Here is a 22,715-nt window from a genome sequence, read left to right as displayed (position 1 = left end):
GGAATGAGGAGCTCGGCGTTGTGGCCGACAGAGAAAGAGGGAGCTCTGGCTGCAGGGGATGTGGGCTGGCGGCAAAAGTTGGGGGCGAAGATGTTTTAGATGCAGAAGGAAATGCAGAAAGAAACACACGCACACATGCAAGCACAAGCACACACCAGCAGAAGGGCAAGGAGGGACCTCTGGAAGCAGAAAGAGGGGGAAAGGAAAATACAGTCTGGTCAGTGGGGGAGAGGGAGCGGTGGAAATCTAAAGACAAGGAGCAGGCAGACCAACAGAGAATTAACTAAGTCCCGAAAGAAAAGGCAGCGAGGCTGGATCTTTTGTGAAGTTCTCAGAGGCCTCGAACCCAAGCAACTAATCTCTGTTTTTAGCAGAGCCCTCAAAGCTGCCAGCATGTTGGGGGTTCCCCATGGGCCGGCCACCCATAGTAAGGCAAGCACTTGTCATAGGTTTTTGGCCTAAGGTGATGGTGGTGGTTCTTCTCCAAAGTAGCTTAATTTTCAGAAGGAAGAGTCCCCAGCTATTCCACCATGAAAGGAGAGCTGAATGTGGGGGGCTTTTCTCACACAGCAGGAGCCAGGCAAAGATGTGTGCTTGAACAAGGTGGTCCTGAACTAATAAGAGTGGCTTTGTTTTACATAGACACATCTCATGCCAAAAGTCCACCAATTTTGACAACTGGGGTGTTCACACAGGCTACTTTTCCCAAGAACAAAATCCAGCTAGACTTCTGACATGGTGGGAGCTCATGCAAAGCCACCCCAAACACAGCCCTGCACATCGCAGCCTTCAACAACAACACAAAGTGATGGGTACAAGTTTACAGGGCTTCAAAAAAGGCATTCCCTTAGTACTTCGAGAGGAACAGGGGGTCCAAGAATGCCTGCCGGCCATGACAGAGGCACAGTACCTCCGAACACCTGATGCTGGGGTATGGCCAGCCCCTCCACACACCCCTGCTGAGCTTCTCGGAGGCATCTGGCCCGTCACCACTGGAAACTGAATGCCGGGATCAGAAGGATGTTTCAGGCCCACCTACATGGGAGGTTTTCTCCGATCCTGCTGTGACTTAAAGTCGTTAGGGTCACATGACGTCATGGCCACTCTGCAGCCACCCCAGAGTTTACCGGTGGCTGCAGAGTACTTTTACTCTGTTTTTTTTTAATTTGACTCCCCTGTGGTTCAGCTGCTGTGTGCCCATCCGTCCATTTTAAATTCGATATGATCATGGCATTCCTACAGGTGTGTCTTTCACCTGGCTGTGCCCTCCATAACCTAGGTAACTAAAGGAACTCGCCTGCCTTTCCAACACATCACACCCCTAGAGTGCACTTTCGAGCCTTCAGAATTGCCCTGCACTCCCATTTCGCCAGTGGGAGTAATTAGCCTCAGTGATTATGCACTTCTCTGATGTGTGCATTACTTTTCTTCCCTGATGTTGGGTAACATCGCTTCTCCAATGCATAACAGCTTTATTGGAGTGGCGATCTGGCAAGGTCTCAGGATCATGGGAGTTTGTCATTGTGAGCAGGGAGAAAGTAGCCAGAGAAGGAGAAAAGGGGTGTGTGTGCGGAAGCTCCGTGACAGTTTGCTAGATGGGCAAAATTGGAGGGGGGGATGCTCTCAGGGAAAGCCTTCGGATGTTGCATTTGAGAATCGAGGATTTTGGCTTCTTCGGGGAAATCTGCACGCATTGGGAAATATGGGGTGGGAGCAATAACTCCGTGACAGTTTGCTGGAATGGAGAGAAATTGGGGTGGTGGGCTGCTCCTATAGGGAGCCTTCAAATGCTGTACTAGATAATTGGGTTGTTTCTAAAGCATTGTAAATTAGTTACTCTCCATTCATAATAATGTAGTGGTGGGGGGAGCCTGGACATGGGCTGCGAAACAAGCCTCTCTCATTTGTTGAGTAGCCCCTGCCCAGTTGATGACTTTCAGTTCTACCTCCCACCCCAACCGGGAAATATAGTCCTTTCAAGTGCAGTGTGACCGATGAAAAGTAGATTTTTAAGGTACGGTACATTCAGCTTTTCTTGCTTCGTGTGTCCCTGACAGACCAAAGACAATTCCATGAAAATCCGGATAATACTCCAACGCACTTCTCATTCCATTGTCGTGAAGATCCCCGCCCTCACTGGACTTGCCAAGCAAGTCAATGTTCCATTGTTATCTTTACAACACCCTTCCCCAACCTGACATCCTCCAAATATGTTACACTACAACACCCATAATCCCCTAGCCAGCTTGTGGGAGTTGTAGTCCAACATATCCGGAGGGTGTTAGGTGGGGAGAGGGCGCAGTACAAGAACACCCATGTTTGCAAACCTGCTAGCATAGCTCTTCCATTTCCCAGGAGTTCTGTTTTCCCAGGGGCCCTTGGAGTATTATAATTACCTGCATGAATAAGCCCTGTGGTGCCATGTAAAATCCACCGCAAAGCTTTTTTAGAAAGTGTTCCACAAATGACAATTCCATATCCCTTTTGCTACTGCCAAAAGGCGAGTCAGCCTGATGAGAAACACAGAGCAAGCGAGACTCAGAGGTAGACTGACGCTCCATGCCGACAACGGATGGAGCCGCTGCATCCGACGGGATCAAGCGGCCTCACCGCCACGACCCTCACTAGTCTTCCATCTTTCAAGACTCCTGTGTTGCGTGGCCCTACTCCCACCATCACCACCACAAAGAGAGGGGTGGTGGAAAGATGGACAGGCAGCAGACGTTTCTTACTTTATGCTGAAAGTCCATCTGACCACCAAGACAAACTGAAAAGTCAACCTGGAACTTATTTTTTGCTTTTCCCTAAAGCAGGCAGCTTAACTGACTTGTCTTTGCCTGTCAGATTTTGATGGGAGGCTGTTATGGGGAAGAGCCCACTCTACATGGGTTGTAGACAGGACCTTGCAACCCATAACCCTTTTGCCTCATGACACCTCCCCCACCCCCACCCTTATTCCCCAATGATACTAAATCCAAGTCTGGTTGTATTGTTATACTGTGGTTTTAATGTTTTATATATATTTATACTGTTTTATTGTGTGCTCTTTGGTTTTAATTTTTGTGAATCGCCCAGAGAGCTTCAGCTATTGGGTGGTATAGAAATGAAATAAATAAATGAAATAAAATAAAATAAAATAAGTGTTCATGTGCTTTCAAAAATCCACTTCAAATGCTCCACAGCCAGGCCTCACTCTCCAACCTTCTTCCCACAGCAGCTTAGGAAACAGGAAAGCACAGAGAAAAGAAAGAGGCAGTCTTGAATGAGGGGGTGAAAAAAAGGGCCTTCTTTGCCAGCTGAACAAAAGCTGCGGTGTCTTCACAAACAAGCCTGTTATTCTAACACCAAACCCAAAGGCTACTTGGCAGCAATGGGAAATATGAAAATGTTAGGCTTGTGGGAAACATCCGCGTTGTGTTTTTTTGGTGTGCTGGCCCTTTCTGTGTGTATTTTCGTAACACTTTCCACGCAGGCAGGCCACCCATGTCCTACACAAACACACACACACACACCATTCAGATTAGTCATAAACACTACGAGGGTATTTCAGATGTGTGTTGCTCTGCTGTGACAATTAGTGTGGTACAGTGGTTAGAGTGCTGGACTAGGGCTGAGGAGATGCAGTTTCAATTCCCCAGTCCACCATGAAGCTCACTGGGTGACCTTGGACCACTCAACATCTCTCAGCCTAACCTTCCTCACAGAGTTGTTGTGAGGATGAAATGGTGAGGAGAACCATATATACCACCTTGAGGACCATGTTGGAAAGGCAGGATGTTAATAAAATAAAGGGAAGGAACTCTTTACTTTATAAAATAAAGTAAAAGGAACTCTTTTTCCCCCCAGATAAATTTGTCGCCATTTCCTACTCAAAAGCAGTAAGAGGAGTGTGTGCTGTGTGAGTGAGTGAGTGAGTGAGTGAATATAATAGCTTGCAATGGATATAATTTTAGTATCCAGGGAGACCTGGGTTCAAATCTCTGCTCAGCCACAAGTCACTACCCTTCTCACAGGGTTGTTTTCGGGATTTAAACAGAGTAACTCCACATGTAACACCCCAAAGCCAACCAAATACAAGAGAGTTTCTGAAAAGATTCTCAGGCAAGTCTCCAAGAAAATTTAACTCCATGAGAGAGAAGCAACCACTGCAAACCCCATGCACAAAAGGTAAATTCAAGAGGGCATTCTTGGCAGATTACAATCACATCTAAGGAAGGCCAAAGTCTCTCCATGTAATTTGCCTCTTACTTCTGATGAAAAAACTGTATGGATAAGGATCCCAAACAAAGAGACTTGAAAATACTGTTACTAAATCTACTGGGGGTTGAAGGGGAAAGAGGAGGAAGCAGCTAGGACAACTGCAGACAGGGCATACAGATTGAGTGACAACTCCCATCTGCATTACACTGCAGGGAGAGGGAGAAGCCTGTGCTGTCAGGGTGGCATGATGTGCAGTTAAACCATTTGTGGATAACAATGCACACACCACTGGCTACAATCTGCACCAGCTGTCCCCAATGACCATGCTGCTGGGAATGATGGGAGTTAGAGTCCAACACACCTGGAGGGCCCCAGGTCAGGGAAGGCTGGTTTGCACTGGGATAGCCATATGCCCACTTTGTGGAGAAATGTCCCCCATATGCCGTGCCTAAAGGTGGGAAGGCAGAAATAAAGGCCCAGGGTTCACACAAGCCATTCTGGGTTGCAATCCTCAGAGAAGTCTTACTACTGTGAAACTACCCCACTGAAATCAATAAGGCTACTCTCAAAGTCTGGAGGCAGCTGGAAATGACAACAGCTGACATGTGACAAAGTGGGATCTGGTCCACAGAAGCTTCTGACACAATACATCTGCTCGTCATTAAGGTGCCACAAGTGTCTTTGTTGTTTTAGGAGCCGACACTGAAGATCTGGAGCGTGAAAACCTGCAAGTCTGGCCAAATTCTAATCTGAGCAGCTGAACAGACTCTGATTTGCTTTTGCCGGAGCAAATCAGCTGCAATACTACTGCTACTTCCGGTTGTGTCACTGTGTTGACGCTTAAGGCCGGCTGAGCTCCACTCTGTGTGAGCGTGCGTGTAGGTGGGGGACATTCTTGAATGCAAACACAAAGCGTGTCACCGCTGCTTCAAGCGAGGCTGTAAAAACAGAAAGCACCGCCATTCACATCAGCACAGCCTCAGTCCCTTGCTTTCCCCCCAATCACACGCATTTTCCAGCAGAAACCAAATGACCTCTGTTTACTTGAGTCTGGACAACCAGCTGAACCAGGTTCAGCTGGTTCAGCCCATCGCTTCATGGAAACTTTTGAAGAAGCATTCAATCTCCAGCCATTACACTGGTGTGAGTCCCCGGCCCCCTACCATTGAAGATATTAGAAGCACTACAGGAATGAGGAATTTGAGATTATAAAAATGAGGGAAGGGTAAAGCTTCTGTTCCCCGGAGAGATGCTTTCTTGCTGTGGAACCTAATCCTCTATTAAAAAACAAATTAAGTAATCCAGACGCAGACATTTCCTTACTGGTTTGGTCTATGCACCAACATGCCACCCCCCATTACGCGAGAGGCTTGCTCTGCCAGCCCCACATTGTAACTCCCAAGCCCACAGCAGATCCCCTGAAATCCTCTGTGAGCTACCCTCCCACAGCAAGTGCAATTCTTGGTACCTGCAGCCCTCTGCATTTCTTTAGATTAATCACCTAGTAACAAGGCTCACTAAGGGCACATTCTTGAACCTGGATGCTCTGCGCCCACCTGGAGAGGAGTGACAGCAACTTGCCACCGCTTGCCAGGCCCTTGAGAAGGGCAGCTGCAGTCTGCAAAAGGGTGGAATTTAACTCCTGCCATTCACACAAAACCCAGACTGGACATACAGTAAAAACCTAAAGCAAAGACTGACCCACCTGCGATGCTGAGCAGAAGGACTTGCAAGAGAGAGCCAAGTAAGCTCTCACTTGGACTCCGGGGGGCTGACATTGCTCCTTTGCACTGTCTGAATCTCTCTCTCTCAATTGCGCACGCGCGCACACACACACACACACACAGAGTTTGGGGTCTGAATTGAATAGACTACTTGGGGGTAAAGGGAGTCATAGAATCACAGAATAGTGGGGTTGGAAGGGGCCTATAGGACCATCGAGTCCAACCCCCGCAAAATGCAGGAATCCAAGTCAAAGCATCAAAAGGGTGGTGTGTTTGTTGCCACTGATGGGGGAGGAAAAGTCTTTTCAGTAGCACATTTCAGGGGTTCAAGATGTTTTGCTGACTGTCGGGCCTCTGGCACGTGTCAGCCTTCTGGAGCAAGTTGCAGAGGGAATTTCCAGCTCGCTCTGGGAGCCATGTTGCAGCCCCAGTTCTCAGGTGACTGCATGGCCTTCCGAACCCCAGACTGCCTTTAAAACAGTTGCAACTTTCATTTTGGAGTGGAGAAGGAAAGAAGCAAAAGAGCTGTTTAAAAGGCACAGCGCTTGGCCTTTACAAAAGGAGAGAGCCCCTCACTCCACCCTTGCTGGAGAATAAACACAGCCGCTCGCTTGCTCCACCCCTGGATGGCTCCATGAGATCGCCCTGCTCGACCCTCTTATCGCAAACCACACCTTGGGCAGCCCGACTGCATCCAGTTCAAGGAAATCATCATGTGACTGGCCCAATGCAAAAATACCAAAGACAAACACCGGAATGCAGGGCGGGGGGATGCCGGGGAGGCATGTTCCAAACCCTGCCTGCCCTCCAGAGACCGCCTGATGGCACTCACTAGGCTAAAACCGAAACAGCCCATTTCTTTGTGCCCTCCACCCTTCGCCAGCAGTTTGGTCAGCATTTCTGGTCCCTTTTTAGTCACAACATGAACTGGAGAGAGCTATTTGCTGCAAATAGCACCTTCAAGGGCCATTTTTGGTGGGAAAGTGGCAGGGGGCAGGGAGAGAGAAAGGTCCTGATCAGATGGGGCTGCAGCTGCTTTTGGGGAGGGGGGAGAGAGCAAGAGAGAAAGGCCAGTTGTAAGAACACTTTTTAAAAGTACGTACTTAATGTAGTTTGGCCCAGACCATAATAGTTTTACTGCCCCACCCCAAGTCATCTCTGGTCAAACACATTTTGTAGGTTTCTGTAGTGCTTCGAAAACCTGCAAGACCTGTTCATTTAAAGACAGTGGGACAATTTTTTTATGAGTACGTACAACACCAGAGGAAACAGGGACCTAGTTCACACTAAATGACAGCCCACCATGGCTTAATTCACCAGTGGGGGCTGCTGCATTACTCTGGGGAACCATTTTTGCATGGCTGCCATGGCTTGGCGGGTCATGCGAACCCAAGCAGCAGGGGTTGTTTGAGCGTTAGACAACCCTCAAATAACCCATGGCTTGTTTTAGGTTAAACCACCTCCACAGTTCTTTCAAATGAGGCAAATTGTGCACTCACAATCCAGAAGATATCATCCATCTGTAACCCTTCTGTGTTTTCCCACTACTTCTCCCATCCTCTCCTTATCACAAAAAATGTGTTAAGGAGGAAAAGGCAACATAGCTGCACAAGGCCTTTTGATTAGTAGTGCTAGGAGCTGCCCATCCTTCAAGCCTGGGAAGAAAGTCCCCATTCTAAAGCTGCCTATTGCAGAGTTTCTCAAAGCAGACCACCCATCCGCTTCCCCATCCTTCCCTCCTTTGTGTGCAGGAGGTTTGAGTTTCTTTCTAGCATTCTCGATACATCCCTTAACAGAGTAATTACCCTTGAACAGACTTTAACAACCCATTTTGGGGAGGGAACCCCCCCCACACACACACACACAATAGTGGAGTGGAGATTCTAATTGGTAGTTGTTCAGAAAGCACCAGGGTTTGATAGTTAATCTAGAGTAATTTAATCAGGAGTAAAAGGGGGGATAATCTTGGATAAGAGATAAAGGTGAGCTCTCGTAAGTAACACTGTTTTCCTAGTCAAATAAAATCAAGCAGCAGTACGGACAGACACTCCCCGACAGGTATGGGTTTGGTCCATACCCACATCCCCAACACATGGAAGCTATTCAAATAATTGGAGGGGCGAGAGCAATCGCATCCAAGGGTGCAATTATTCAGCTTGGGCAGACGTCACATTGCCCTGGGCCGGGAGCTGGGTCTCTGGTGCTATTTATGAGCATCTTTACGGCAACGCCTAGCAGGACATTTGGCCAAGGGCAGATGGTGTTTCCATGACCCATGATTCCAGAGTTACGATGCTGCATTCAAAAGAGCGACTCCAAAACAGCAAGGGAAGGGGGGCTCTGCCTGGGCCCAACCCCTTTTCTATCATTTAACCCACTTTATTGTCCCTTTCAATCACTTAACCCACTTTGCTGCCTTCACATCTGGTTTAAACTCAAGAGCATCTTCAGTGGTTATATGACCCCAGCTGAAAGCTCATGGGTACACATTGGCAGGATGGAAGAAGTACAAACCCCACAGAAATTCAAGGAGGCAATGCCATTTCTAAACACTTCTTCTGGAGCTAGAATGTAATACAGGTAGAATTAAGAAATGCACACACAATCCAAGCAATGGACCAAAACCCCAAAATCTTTGTGTCCTTAATACGGAATGCCCCCCAACCTCCTCCACAGGCAAAGCTAGCCCAATCAGAAAGTTTCTGCAAAGGGGCTCAGGCTCATACTTTGGCTCAGCTTCACAGGTAGCACGTTCCACAGCTATTCAGGCAATAACCAAGGATGATCCCCCCTCTCTCTGTGCTCCCACTGCCTGAACATGGTTCTTGAATGTTAGTGTTAACTGGGGGCAGGGGCAGTCACGGCTGATCTTCAAGATGGCCACAGGACAGACCAGAGGAAACCATTTTGTAGAAAAGTTAGCCCTAAACACTTTACAGCCTTTCAGGTCAAGAGGTTGCGTGGACGATGCCGGAGGGATGCTGAGAGAAGCTGCCAAGGAGGTGCCCGTTGAAGTTGGGCTAATGGTGGTAGGCAACGAGCAATCCAGGATGAGAAAGCGAAAACAATGGCAACCGTGGAGACAGAATTAACTCTGTAATAAATGCTTAATCTAAAGAGCTTCTCCGTCTCTGTGAGCTAAACTGGAAGCAACTAAACACCTTGCAGGGGTGACCGGGAAAGGGGTGTGTGTGCAAGAGCAGCGACCGTCATGGCCGAGACTGGAGTCACCTCCGTGAACAAAGGCCCTCCCCATAACGACCTCCAGCCCAGCAGAGAGAACAATTAAAGGGAGAGCTGGACCTCTAACACAGCCCTTTGGAGAAGGGGGCTGGGGGAGAGATTGCCGACTCATTCAAATACGTCCCTCCCAATTGACTAGCCTAAACCCCCCAAGTGGATTACAACGTAAACACCAATACTGGGTTCAGGAATCACCCCTCAGCCACGAAGCTCCCTCCCTCAGCCTCAGCTCCCTCACAGGGGTTTCTAAGGGAAGATATTGGCAGAACCACGTATGCTGCTCTGGGCTCCTTGGAGGAGAGGCAGGAACACAAACGCAGGAACATCCAGAGCACGGGCGGCAGAAGAGCCTGAACCCCAAGGCCCGCACACAGACCTCAAGGGAAAATAAGCGACGGTGGCTTCTTTTCCTTCCCCGCGCGTTCCGGTTGCAAGCACGTAATTCAGAGAATTACCCTTGCCAGGCACAGGTTGTTGTGATGTGTGGGTGGATGGCTGGAGTGGCTTACAAACCACCCTGAAACCCATGGCTTGTTCTATTAGAGCCCCAAAGACCTGCACCAGAGAGCAGCCAGGGCGCCTGCAGAGACCGCCAGCTGCAAGGCAGCAGATCAGTCCCCATCTGCCAGAGGAGCAGGTAGGGACTGAACCAGCTCACCTCTCGCTGCAGGGTGAGGAGTGAAGGAGACGGTGCCGTCCTGCCTTTGTTTGAAGGGAGGCGACGGGGGGGGGGGGGGGGGCAGAACATATGCTGCTGCAGCCTTCCCCAAGCTGGTGCCCTCCAGTTGTGTTGGACTGCCAGTCCCATCATCCCCAGCCAGCCATGCTGGCTGGGAATGCTGGGAGTTGCAGTCCAATACATCTGGAGGGCACCAGCTTGGGGAAGGCTGCACTAGTGACTCCCTTGGTGAAAATGGAAATGGGGCAGCTTACAAGGCCCCAGCCAAGCAGGTGTTCGATTATGGGAACATCCCAGCTAGACGGCCCCTCTGCTGCCTGATTTTCATATTGGTGTAAGAAATATGGCTGCCGTTTTCTGCCCTTTGCACTTTTGAGGAACTGGCTGCTGTTTAAGTTATTGATATCTGAGTGCCCTGGAAAGAGTTATCGTATGTGACTCCAGCTTCTGTACAGTAACAACTGATAATATCAATTGATATTGTGTTAGTGATTGATACATTTTATACTTAATTTAAAATGCTCTAATGCTAGTATAATTGAAATAAACTGCTTGGATTGCTACACTATGTTTTGGAAAGAATTGGTACTAGATTGTTTATTATAATGAAGCTTTGATATATATTCCTGTTCTTGTATTGATGTTCTTGTGCTCCAGAACCACTTTGTGCACATATATATATGAAAAAAGATGGAAGTCACAGTGCTAAGACAGAGGAGGGTCACATCCCATAACATTCCATGCATGAGGCAGGGCAACTGCACAATAAAGCCTAGTCAGGAAGCCCCCAAAGTGACTGAGTTGCCCAGAGAAAAAAGATGAACCAAGGTGAGATGTGAACAGAGCCCAACTCTTTAGCCGCTGACCTGGGTCTCCTTTGCTTTCTGTCCCTAGCAGCAAAAAAACCTCTCTCTCTCCCTCTCAATTCAGGGAACAGTTATGTCAATTCAGCTAAATCAACATCATGCCGAGGTTTTCTCATAAATTACATGGTTTACCTGGAAGACCTCAGCCCAATCCAGGACTGACTGTGGTTTCTCAGTGATGGGAAGGTACTTGGCACATGGTCAGAAGCTCTATCTAAATTATTCCTCCTCCTATGTATCAGACCTAGAAGCCAGGATTTGGAAGTCACTCTAGGACTGAATGAGAGTTCAAACTGAGCCCAGTCCTTTAGCTTACTGAAACACAGCAGCTTCTTCATCCCTGGCACCCACATTAATTGGACCCTCCCCATCCCCCACAGCCCAACTGCACCTGGAAGATTTCTGCCCAGCCATCAGATTTCAAGCACCCTGAAAGCTGCTAATAAACAAGGAATTTAGATCATTTTCATCAGCCAAGTTTTTATTTATTTGTGAAAAAGTTGTACAAAGCAGTGGGAACCATAAATCAATCAATTTTATTGTTTTATGCTGTGCTTTGTGGTTTTAATTTTTGTGAACCACCCAGAGAGCTTTGGCTATTGGGCGGTATAGAAATGACAATAAATAAATAAATAAATAAAAATTGCTGGTTAGATGCCACCACCAATGGTGTCCTGTGACACCTACAAGACTAGCAGATCAAATTGTGCATGAGCTTCCTTGGGTTAGACTCCACTCTGTCAGATGCCAGAAGTGTTACCCTCAGTTGGCAGGTAAACAGTGAGGTCAGAATGCCATGACACACAAGGGCCAACAGAAGGCCCCCATTTCTATGCAGAGCCCAAATGCAAGCAAAATAAACACAGACACCCTTGCTCCACGCCCAACAGCAGGCACTGGCAATATTATATTTCTTGCTGTGTTCACTGATCGCCTAACAAAGGACAATTACTTTGATGACTTCATCATGATAGAGTCTCAATTCAATAGAAACAAATTTGCTACCAAATTCCAGTTCAGCAGCTTCATGCCAGAGTCTCTCTTCGAAGCCTTTTTGTTAAAGCTGCAATTTTGATATCCACACTTACATCTGGGGATGTAAGTAGCTGAGCACAATGGGATCAAAATTATCAAGAGGGGAGGGGAGCTAGCAGAACAGCAGGGCCCCAAAGTAACATGTCAAACAAGCTGCACAATAATTCAGGTCTCTCTCTCTCTCTCTCCCTCACACACACACTGTCTCTGGCAAAGGTCCCGTTGCGTTCCTTGCCTTCAAGTGTCCAGGTCTCTCTGTACAGCCTGCTCTGAGAACACAGCGTGAGGTTCTACAGGACACAGAGGAACAATGCACCAGGGGCCATGGCAGAAGAATAATTACTTGGCCAGAGGTCAAGTGTCTTCCAGAAATCCAGTAGGGACCCACTAATGGTCTAACTCTGAGCCAGCACAGATGCAGATTTAAAAGCATCAAGAGCAGAAGTGGAACACAATGCCAGGTGGGCCAAGTTAAGAAGCATTATGATCCAGCCCACCCTTGGGCTCTTGAGACAGCAACCTCAGGAAGTGTGGGCCAGAAGACAGCTATTGAGTACCTTTGATTTTTAGAAGGCACCGAAGTTGAAATAAAAGATCCAGTTGGCTGGCAACCAGTGGCCCCAACCCAGTTCCATGTCACAGCTGCTCCTGTGCCGCAGAATGGGGAGGGCTACATGAGCAGCGGGGGGGGGGGGGCAAGAATGCCTCCAAGCTTGCCATTAATTCCAAACAGTTGCTCCACTGCTTGAGCTGCGCAGGAGTTTGGTTTACACTTGATTCCCCAACACCAGCTGCAGAAAATGTGTGGAGACAGAAAAAGGCATTTCAGACAGACATCACTCCAATCTTCTTTCTCCCTCTCTTCAGTTTAAAGTGAACTGAGTTGCTCTTAGGTGCAGCAGGTGTTATAATGTTTCTCCAGAATACACTAAATCTGGGTAGCTGGCAAATAAAATTCCACGAAAAAATAAAAAATGTAGCCTTTTCTTCTGGAATTAACTCCAGCAACCTGGAAGCAAGGGTTTTCCACCAGGTGGAAAAAATGAAAACAGTAGCTGGAGAGGCAAATGACAGCTGTTGGCACTGTGCTATACAAAACACAAAGTTCACCTTCACTATACAAAACGCCACGATCAGCTGAGAGTAAGGCCGAAGAAAAATTCCTGACAGCTGGGGTTCCATTTATGCTGGGACTTGGTCCTGGATCCCATTTTAACCATAGCAGATCAGTCCTGAAACATGTAAAAATCATAAGGAGACAAGAATGCCCCTGAACATGTGCAGAGCAGCTTCCTATTACATGTTTGGGATTCAGGATCAGGGCTTTTGAGAAAATAGCAGCTACTGCTACTAATTCATAATTATTAATAAAGAGCAGCCTCAAGCCTGGATTCCTCCCATTTTAGAATGACTATTGACCATTCCCAAAAACTTCTTTCCCAGCCCCAAGCATGATCCTTTTTTGAGGGAAACCAGTTATATGTGTTCCAGCACAGCCACAAAAACAATCCTGCAAAATAACTGGCCCATTTAAAAAAAACCCCAAAAAACTAGGCCACTTGCTCACATGCACCTTGTACAATACTGCGGCAAAGCAACAGCCTGCAAGAGTGAAAGAGCCAACTCTTCTTCCGAAAACATCCTCTGCCTGGTCACCCAAAAGCAGTTCTTAAATTGCCACAGGCAATGAGGCGAGTGGCTATTTACAAGCCTGGCTGAAGCACTACCGTTTCAAATTTAGGTCCTGTACAAAGCACCAAGGCAGCGACACAGCCCCTGCTCAGAAATCTCACCAACTCAACACTATTCTTGTTCAGACATCCACAGGGAGCCCATCATCAACCTCATTGACTCCAACAGGGAGCGGAAGGAATGAAGTAAAAGAAGGAGGAGAGCTCATGTGGAGCCAAAAGGAGGTCTCTAGACCTCCCTAGGAGACATCTGGAGTCTTGCTAGAGGCCACTGAAGTCAACAGGAAACAGAGAGAATGCTGGGCCAGTACATGTTAACTAATGAGACTCCCTGACAAGCCAGGGAAGGAGGAGGACTCTTTTTCTCACCAACACAAAGGAGCAAGTCATGGAACATAGCCACCTCCCTATTCACGCCAAGCCTTGCCCATAATAGGCAGCCACCAGAACACAGACAGGCAGCCACTCTCCATGACGGCAGATATGAGTCTCTACAAGCACGCCTTGGAGATGCTGGGGACTGATCCTGGCACCTTCTGCATTCAAAGCAGGTGCTCAATCACTGAGCTATGACCGTTCCCAGAAGCCCCCAAACATCGGCCTCTTCCCTTTCCCCATAGTGTTGCTAAGAACATAATAGCATAAGAAGAGCCCGGCTGGATCACACCAAGGGTCCATCTAGACCAGCCTTCTATTCACACAGTGGCCAGCCAGCTGCCCACAGGAAACCCGCAAGCGGGACAGGAGTGCAAGAGCACACAAGCATAGGAAATATGGCCGCCAAAACCTCCCCTGCACCCATGGGTACACAGGGAAGGCAGAAATCCCAGAGTGGCCAGGCACATTTTGGGTCACAGCAACCTCTGCAATCCACAGAAAACCTTTCCCACACCAATTAAGTGAAAACTCGTGAATCTCCTCCCCACCTCCACTAAGCATCTCCTTTGCTGGATCAAAACTTCAAATATGACAAAATCCACAGTGTCATTTTGGCACAGTGAAGCTGCCTCCTTTTCAACTGGCAGAGTGACCAACACGGAGAATACTCTGACCATCTCCAGCACTTCACCAACCACCATGTCAGAGGAATATTTGGGAAGTATGTTGAGCTAGGACATGCCAAGCCACAATTCAGCACATGCCCAAGTCATTCACTGCCCACCACACACCCGCACACACAAAATAGGGAATTTGTGGTGAATCGAGCAAGCCTGGACCGCCCACCACCTGCTACAAGAGGCCAGGGAGAACTTGATCTAATGTCCATCCTCACATTTCCTCCTAATCTTTGGGGGAGGAGGTGGGAAAATGGGGCTGGGAGTCAAGGGACTGGCCACAGTAGCAAGGAATGTCCCTGTCCATCATGTCTCCAGGACAGAACGATCATGTTCAATGGAACCAACCGCTCCCTCTTGTCTACAATGCCTCGTTCATATACAGGAGCTTTACATGCCCCCAAAGCCCACAGCGGAGACCCTGTGCAACCTCTCTGCAAAAGGGGACCCAGCTGGGGCCCAGAGAATCAGATGCAGAAACAAGCAGTAGCCTCACAGGCTTAACAGGCTTTGGCTACTTTACAAGGCCTCCTCAAGACTCCAGTGACTCTCTCCCCTCAGCACACCCCCTCCAGCTCACCAAAGAATGGCAATAATGCAGTCTCTTTCCAAAAAGCTGTTTTGTTTCGTAAAAGAGCACATTCTTTCTAGATACTTTCTATCCTATAAAGCAGCCACCCTGGGCAAGAGCGTCATGTTTAAACTCTGACTCACGCCTAACCGAGATCTGGTGGGAGCGACGGACACAGGTAACAAGGTAGGACCGCAAAGCCACAGTGGGGAGAGGCCTCTGCCAACTATTGCCTGACGAACCAGAGATTGCTTTGCAACCTGAAAACAAGGCAGAACAGCAGCCGATATTTCCTGAGCAGAACAGGTGGCCCGATGCAGGCACAGAGGGGGTGGAAAGGGAAGGCTGAGTTCCTCTTTCTCCTGGCTCTAGCTGGAGACAGACAATCATTTTTCAGAGAGTTATGGAGGCTGAAGAGGAATCCCTGCTGCTCATGAGGTGCAAACACTCTTCCCGTTCTCATCACCGTCAAGCGGTTTTCATGGTGTTTCAAAAGCCTGCAAAACCTGTTTGGCCAAAGGCATTCATGGAACAAAAGAAACATACGTGCACGGCCTGCCAAGCAAAGCCTCTCTCAAATCACCTTCAACTGGTTTCAAAACTGTTGTCGGTCTCTAGCCTTTGTTAACTGACTCTCTCCTTCCCCAGATTGTTTGCTCTCTCCTGGAAGAGAAATTGTCGGCAGAGCTGGGTCAGTTGCCTCCCCCTTCCAACACACACACCAAGGGGAGAAGGGGAGATTGCGAGCCAGTGTGTACCTTTCAGGTTGTTGAGCCCATCCAGGAATTTCCGGTACTTCTCAGTATTCATTTGCCTGCCGCTGTGCCCCACTTTCAGCTGGAAGGCGTTGTGACCATTGCCGGGGGGGGGGGGGGGTGGAGACCCAGATCCACACAGGCGACCAGGGAGTTCCCAGCCAGGCTCCCGTCCTGCTCCCAATTCACGAGCCGCCACACGAGAACTGCACTTTGGTCACTCTTTCAGCGGTGATGTCACCAGCACAGCCTCCTGCCTTATGGCCCTCTTTGTGTTTCCTTATTTGATGAAGTGTGCATTAAAACCCTCATTGGGTGTCCGCCAGCCCCGTCCCATGCACACCTCCCTCTTCTTTATGCAAACCAGCAGTGACACTGTAGAAGGGCCCCATCTGGGAGCATTTGAGAGGTGTAGGGTTCCACACACATACACCCCGCCCCAAACCTAAGCCAAGCCACACATGCAGAGGCAGAGGCCGGCGGCCTGCAGCACTGTCCTTGGATTTCAGGGGGAACGGACACAGCTGGAAAGACATGCATGAATGCAGGGGCGGGGAGAAAGAGTCTACCCAAGCGTGCACTAGTATTTTAAAGAAGTTTTTCAAAAACACCAAACAGCAAGGTGCTTATAATATGCACTTCTGGACATTCTAAATGCAAAAGAGAGGAAGAAAACTGGAGTGTCACCACAATGCTTGGTATTTTTATAGTTCTTTTCAGTGTTCAGGAATCCTTATAGCAACACTGGAAGGAAGTATTATTGTGCCTGTATTGCAGGGGTGGGCAACCTGTAGCCTTCCAGATGGTTGTGGCCTTCCAGATGCTTCTAGTTTCCACACGCTGCAGATGTGTGTAGCGCAGGAGCGGGCAACTCATGGCCTTCCAGATGTTTTGGCCTACGACTTCCATCAGCCCTAACCAGTATAGCTGATGGGGAAGGAGGATGGGAGTTGCTCACCCCTGCCATATTGCAAAGGAGGTGAGGCTGAGGAGAAGTTGAGAGAAATGGCTTGCCTCAAGGCTACCTAGTGGGCTCACAGCTACAGTGAGATCTGAACCAGATTCTCCTTAGTCTGCACTTTTCCCCACATCCCAAATTGAAAAGCTTGTTAACTGTGTTCTGACTAGGATGCTTCCAGACAGATGGCTGCCAGCACCAAGGGGTCATTGCTTTTCCGCTGTAACCTACCAGTGGAATTGCAATGAACTTTCTGGGGATACAGAGCACTCCCAGGTGAGGCTTTTAGTGCACAATCTCCCTGCCTCACTCACAGAATTTTATGGGGGATGCAGATGACAACATCTTCCATTTGTTGTCATCTTCCACTTGTAACCCTCCTGTGTTTTCCGCTTCTTCCGTCTTTTTTATGAAAAATCAGTTAAAGGGGGAAAGATCGAATAGTTGCACAATGCCTCTAATTGCTAATGCTAGAAGCCCCCTGTCTGGAAGCAGCCATTGTGCATTTTCTGTGTGTACAGCCCACTATATTCCATCCACACCAGTGCCCTCAGCTCTACTCTTTCCTCCTTGAGAGGTGTGATTTTGACATAGGTTCAGCTACCCAACAGATACCCATCACAGCTTAGCATACACACTCTTTGCAGCGGGCAAAATTTATCAGCTGTTTATTTTTTCAATTGCTCTTTCATGTAATGCTAAAGCAGTTTTCTAGCTATACATTTTCTAAAAATATTAAAATACCACTTAGGGTGCTTTCAGACAGAGCCCTCCTAGCGCTACCTATCAGAAGACACTGTCCAGCAATTCCTTCATTTTTTCCTTAGTGGATTTTTTTATTATAAGAAAAAAAGACAGAAGAAGTGTTGGGAAAACATGGGAAGCAGAAGACATCATTATTTGGATCCCCCATTAACATTCCATGAATGAAGCAGGACAATGGTGTGATAAAAGTCTCACCTGGAAGCACCCTTAATGAAAGAGTGTCCTAACACTATACTCCAGTACTGCTATAATGCAATATATGCACATTTTTGTAAATGATATGCGGGGAATCCTTTCCAGTCACTGCCATTTTAGCAAGGTGGTTCGTGGCGATGATTTAAAAGAGGTTTTTAATTATTTTAAAAAAAAATAGAAGAGGGGTACAAAGCTATACCCTTATGCTAATTTTTTTAAGTGATGAAAAACAGTCACCACCATTAGTCACCTCTGATTTTTCCCATCATTTTTCAAATGTATATATTTTATTATGGCATCATAGAGGTATAGCACTATAATATTCTTTCATTTTAGCATTCTGCTATTACTTTAATATTTTTTTAAAGATATAGCTGCACTATTTAAAAGATTGATTAAAAAATGAATGGGTGTTAAAAACGATGCCCACTGCGAAGGTTATAATGAATGTGTGCTCAGCTGCAGTGTCACTGCCCGCATCAAACCATGCCCCTTCTAAAAATGGCAACAGTAGCACGAAGAGCATCAGCGCCTGTGGAGATTGTGTCACTCTTCTGTCCTTCTAAAAAAAAATTAAGCCTTTCTCCAAGTAAGGAAAAAGACAGAAGCAGTCCTGGGAAAACATGGGAGGATTACAAAGGGATGACAGTGCCGTCTGTATCCATCATAATAAGTAAGTGAATGAGCCACAGCGATTCAACAATACATTTTCATCTGGAAGCTCTGGTGAACCAATACAATTTATGCCCATTTACTCATTTTGCATGAACTTGCTAAAATGCACACCTTGACCTGCATCTGGGAATGTTTCAGCACAGTTTGAAGCGCCTTTGGCACCGAGAGGTGGAATGGTGGAGGAGGAAGGGGTACGCACAAGTAAACAGTCGTAAAAAGTATGTGAATCGTTTCCCTGTCTATTTGGATGCAGGCAGCAACACAGAAATTCCATGGCATCTGTGAAGAATTCTCACATTATATTAATGCTTAACATGCACAGACCCATGGCTTGCATCAAGGGTAGGCCTGGTGAGGCACCAGCCAAGGACCCACAGCCCAGCAGGGGCCCACTGACCAGAGCCCGCTGGAGTTATTTCTCCTCTTCCCCTCTGCAACCTGCTTGTTCCCCTGCCTCTTGCTCTGGCCCAGGCAACAATGGCAGCAAGGAGGAGGAGCAGGAGATGCCACAGCCGACTCAACTCACTGGTCCTCTGCCTGTCAAGCAAGTCAGTGGCAGCAATGAAGAGAGAGAGGATGAGGAGCAACAGCAGCTGGTGACAATGGAGGTGAAAAGGCGGACGTGCTCAGGGAGGGTCCCACTGAGGGTGTCTTGTCCAAGGGCCCCCAAAAACTTGGAGCTGGCACTGATAAAACCCCAGCACGATCTTGGATTGCTGCGGTGGTTACAAATAAGCCATACTGGGGCTAGAAACAACAAAGTTTTGCATCATGTGTGAATGATCTTGGGCTTGTGGGAATGCAGCCCACAGATTTGCCTGTAGTAAGAGCCATTAAACGGAGAGAAACCACCAGCTTTCACAGTGTAAACATGGCTTTGCAGTTAGATAATAGCCAAGTGTATTGTGGCCTCCCTGGAGATCAAATTATCAAAACATGGGGTTATGACCAATAGGAATAATTCAGACTGATTAACTGGGCTGATCAGCTGCAGCAATTAGATTTAATTTGTATCAGTTAGCATACTGTATTAGCTGGAAAAAGATGTCAGAGATGCAACTAACGTGCTGAGGGCTTGCAAGTTGTGGGGCCTGCACTGATTATGTTCCGCAACGTGAACTGCCATGTGTGAGATTCTCCACCATTCCTTCCCAGTCTGGACATTTCTAAATAACTCTACCCTGCAACACCCTCTCTGGATTGCTCTGGAGAAGGGAAAGAGGGAAAGCAATACATTTAACCACAAACTCGCAAGCATTCATCTTAGTGAAAGCCACAGGAACCTATCCCTTGCATGCCACAATATTCAGCCATGTCTTAACACAAACCTAGTTCAGAAACAGGTAGTCAGACTCAAAGGCGGGGCAGATGTGAGGCACCAAACAAGACAATAACATGAAGCTCAAATGGTTGGGGAGGGATATAAAGCATCACAGCAAGGAAGGCCCACCTTTCTGAGCCTCACCTGGCCTTCTTCGCCCATCACACGCCTCAAGACAGTTCTTACTTGCACACAAATGGCAAAGTCATTACAAAACAAAGACAGACGCCTTGTTTTTCAGCAGAATTTTTGGCTGGCAACAATAGCCTAAAAGGTGATCCAAGTGGAATGCAGCCGGGTCAAAGCCACAGAGCACAGCGACTGCATTTCTTCCTTGCTTCGCTATGGCCCTCTTACGCCCAGCAAGGTTGGATTTTAAAAGGGGAAGTTTGTTTGTGTAATTAACCACAGAGGAAAGACAAATAAAGTTTTGAGTTTATTGACCTACACAAATTATAGGCTGCAGAATTTAGCTATAGAAGAGGGTTTTTAGTGGGGGGTGGCTGTGCACACTCCAGCCTGCACTTATCCACAGAGCCCACATTCCACCCACTGGAATTTCTCTGCACTGCTTCTTGCTCCTTCTCCCACCAACCCACCCCCCACGTTGTCGCATGCAACCTGGACATTCCAACCAGGCTCCCACTCTGCCAAATAACCAGCTCACTCCACAGAGCCTCCCACCCTGGTCGCCTTAGCAATGGGAGCCATGGTCTCTCCACACTATGGACTCATGGACTCCATCCGGGGGAGTGCAGCTGAGCCTTCCTGCGCACGTGCTTGGCCGTTTCGCCTGGAATGAAAATGCCAAGCAGCAGCCTGCAGAAAAGGCAGAAGCAGAAAAGGCAGCAGCGGCCTTCAGAGCATAAGGGTCCCAGTGGACTGGGGAAGGGGGGCTGGTTTTGCATTGTGGAGGTTGTTAATTTCTTGAGCGCATCTGTGAATACTACCAGACCTCCTTGTTCGAAGCACAAATACAAAGCACTGCTGAACGACATGCTATTTTTATACACCAAAACGAGCAGTGCTGCAAAGGCAGCTAATGTCTGTGCACTTCCTCCTCCGCTTTCCCTCTCCCAAAGGGATTCCCTCCCTTTTCCCTGCATTAAAGCCCAGTGGAAAGTGGGCCAGATTGGGAAAACACTGAGAGCACCCATGAAGCAGTGCAGAGCTCCTGCAAGATGACTCACCTGCACAGGCAGAACTGACTTCCGGGTACCAAAACGTGCAGTGCAGCAACTTCAAGTTCCAGCCATGATTCAAACTGAGGACCCCACGTTCTGTCCAAGCTGGGGGAGGTTTTAGTATTTCTTCCAACACAAACCTTTGCCAGGGCTGCAAAGCATATGCTCCTGGACTAGACTCAGGCTCATGGGGATGAAGTTCACTGGACCACAAGCAGTCCGCTAAATGCCATTTCCCAAAAGAAAGGTGCCAGGAGGAGTCAACCCTGCCTGGAAACTTCACAGGCAGAACTACAAATGCTTCCCTCTGCACACCCCAGACATAAAGGAGGCAGCCTGTGGTTTTTCAGGGATGCAGGAAAGTCACTCTGCACATGGTCAGAGACATTCTTTATTAATACATGTGCAGCCAAACTATGCATTTGTTGAGATAATGTCTATCATCCTAATCCCATGTTTGCCAATGTAACCAAGAGAGGGGGCACTTGCAGGGGAGGATCAGGGGATGGGCAGAATGGTGCTTAAAACCCCCCGCACCTGTCCATTTCCCCCTGCATTTAATTATTTAAATTGTGTCTCTTATGATTCTCCCTTGTAAATACCTGTGTTGGTTACAAAAACAAATATTTGGGAAAATGCGCATTTCCTTTGCATCTGGTTTAGCCCTGAAATGCCAAGGCTGAGCCCTTGAACTTGTGAAGACATGCTCTGCTGCTTGAATTGTATTTTGATATTGCAATAGCTGCTCTGAATGCGTTCTGTAATATAAAGACAGAAAACAAGTCTTTAAAAGTCCATGCCCAGTGGTTCAGATAGGGAATTCAGAAATTAGAGCGCCTCTGAGGATATGTAAGGAGCTCATGTACCTTGCCGCTGAGCAACGGTAAGACTGACTGAGTATTCATGCCTCTACAAAAACGTACTGTGCAATGGGGTGGGGTGGGGGTGTTTAAACTGTAAATGTTAAATCATATTCTTCTTTACGAATCGCGAACAGGCCCAGATCAATGAGCCCACTTTCGAGGCGCTCATCTTTCTCAGGAGGCCCACAGGCACACAACTACCACCATATCCATTTCCTTGACTGAAAAACTAGCATCCGATACCAGTTGCTGCGCCTTGTCTGGGCAACAGCTGTTGGCCCAGGAATCCAAGAGGCACAATTGCTCCCCTGGTGCTTGAAGACTGCGGCGCTTAAAAGCAGGTGCAGCTGCAATGAAAACCATTCTTAGTACTTCACTCCAGCCCCACGCCCAACACACACACACACACACACACACACCATTACCATCAACAGGGGTGAAGAACTGGGTGCCAAGTGAATACTTCCCATTCTCCCTCCTTTGGAACAGCATGGTGGAAGGACTTCGTGCATGCTCAGAGTCTGACAGATCATCACGCCTGTGGGACTGGGAAGGTGCTTTAGAGTGCTTCCCAATTCAGATTGCCCAGTGAACTGAGGCAGGGGAGGAGGGTTGGCCTTCCCTAGCAGAAGTTTGCAGCTTGGCTCACTTGCCTGGGTCGCCCCTATAAGTGCTATTCTGCAATGCACCAGCTCTCAGCTTGTGGCACGTTGCAGTCTGGAGCAGGTGGGGCTGTGCAGGATGAGTATGATGGGGCTGACTACTCAATGGATGGCACAGGGATCCAAGAGGAGGGATTAAAAGACTGCCCAGCCCAACCCCAATTCTGTGACCTCCCCACAGCAAGTGCGTCTGGCCATGGGTGGAGACGGGCCAAAAACTGCACCGCACCATGCCTGCAAGTTTGCGAAACCCACTGGGATTTTTGTCTCTTT

The 22,715-nt window shown here is 48.0% G+C and overlaps 1 protein-coding gene across 3 annotated transcripts in view; it reads right to left on the bottom strand.

The window, feature by feature from the left end:
- MACF1 (microtubule actin crosslinking factor 1) overlaps nt 1-22,715 on the bottom strand; it is a 334,205-nt gene that overhangs the window by 282,348 nt on the left and 29,142 nt on the right. Inside the window, exon 1 of one of the 3 annotated variants that reach the window (XM_084816156.1) lies at nt 5,906-6,075. The exons of the other annotated variants lie outside the window; for them this stretch is intronic. Coding sequence (XP_084672282.1) covers nt 5,906-5,978 — 73 coding nt within the window. The 5' untranslated portion in view covers nt 5,979-6,075. Of the gene's footprint in view, nt 1-5,905; nt 6,076-22,715 lie in introns of those variants that run through there. 3 annotated transcript variants of the gene reach the window in all.

The sequence above is a fragment of the Heloderma suspectum genome, chromosome 10 (genome assembly GCF_057233095.1).
Source record: "Heloderma suspectum isolate Gila_16-S chromosome 10, 16-S_ref, whole genome shotgun sequence".
Lineage (NCBI taxonomy): Eukaryota > Metazoa > Chordata > Lepidosauria > Squamata > Helodermatidae > Heloderma > Heloderma suspectum.
Note: the sequence above shows the minus strand (reverse complement) of the source record. Positions and strands in the feature narration are given on the sequence as shown.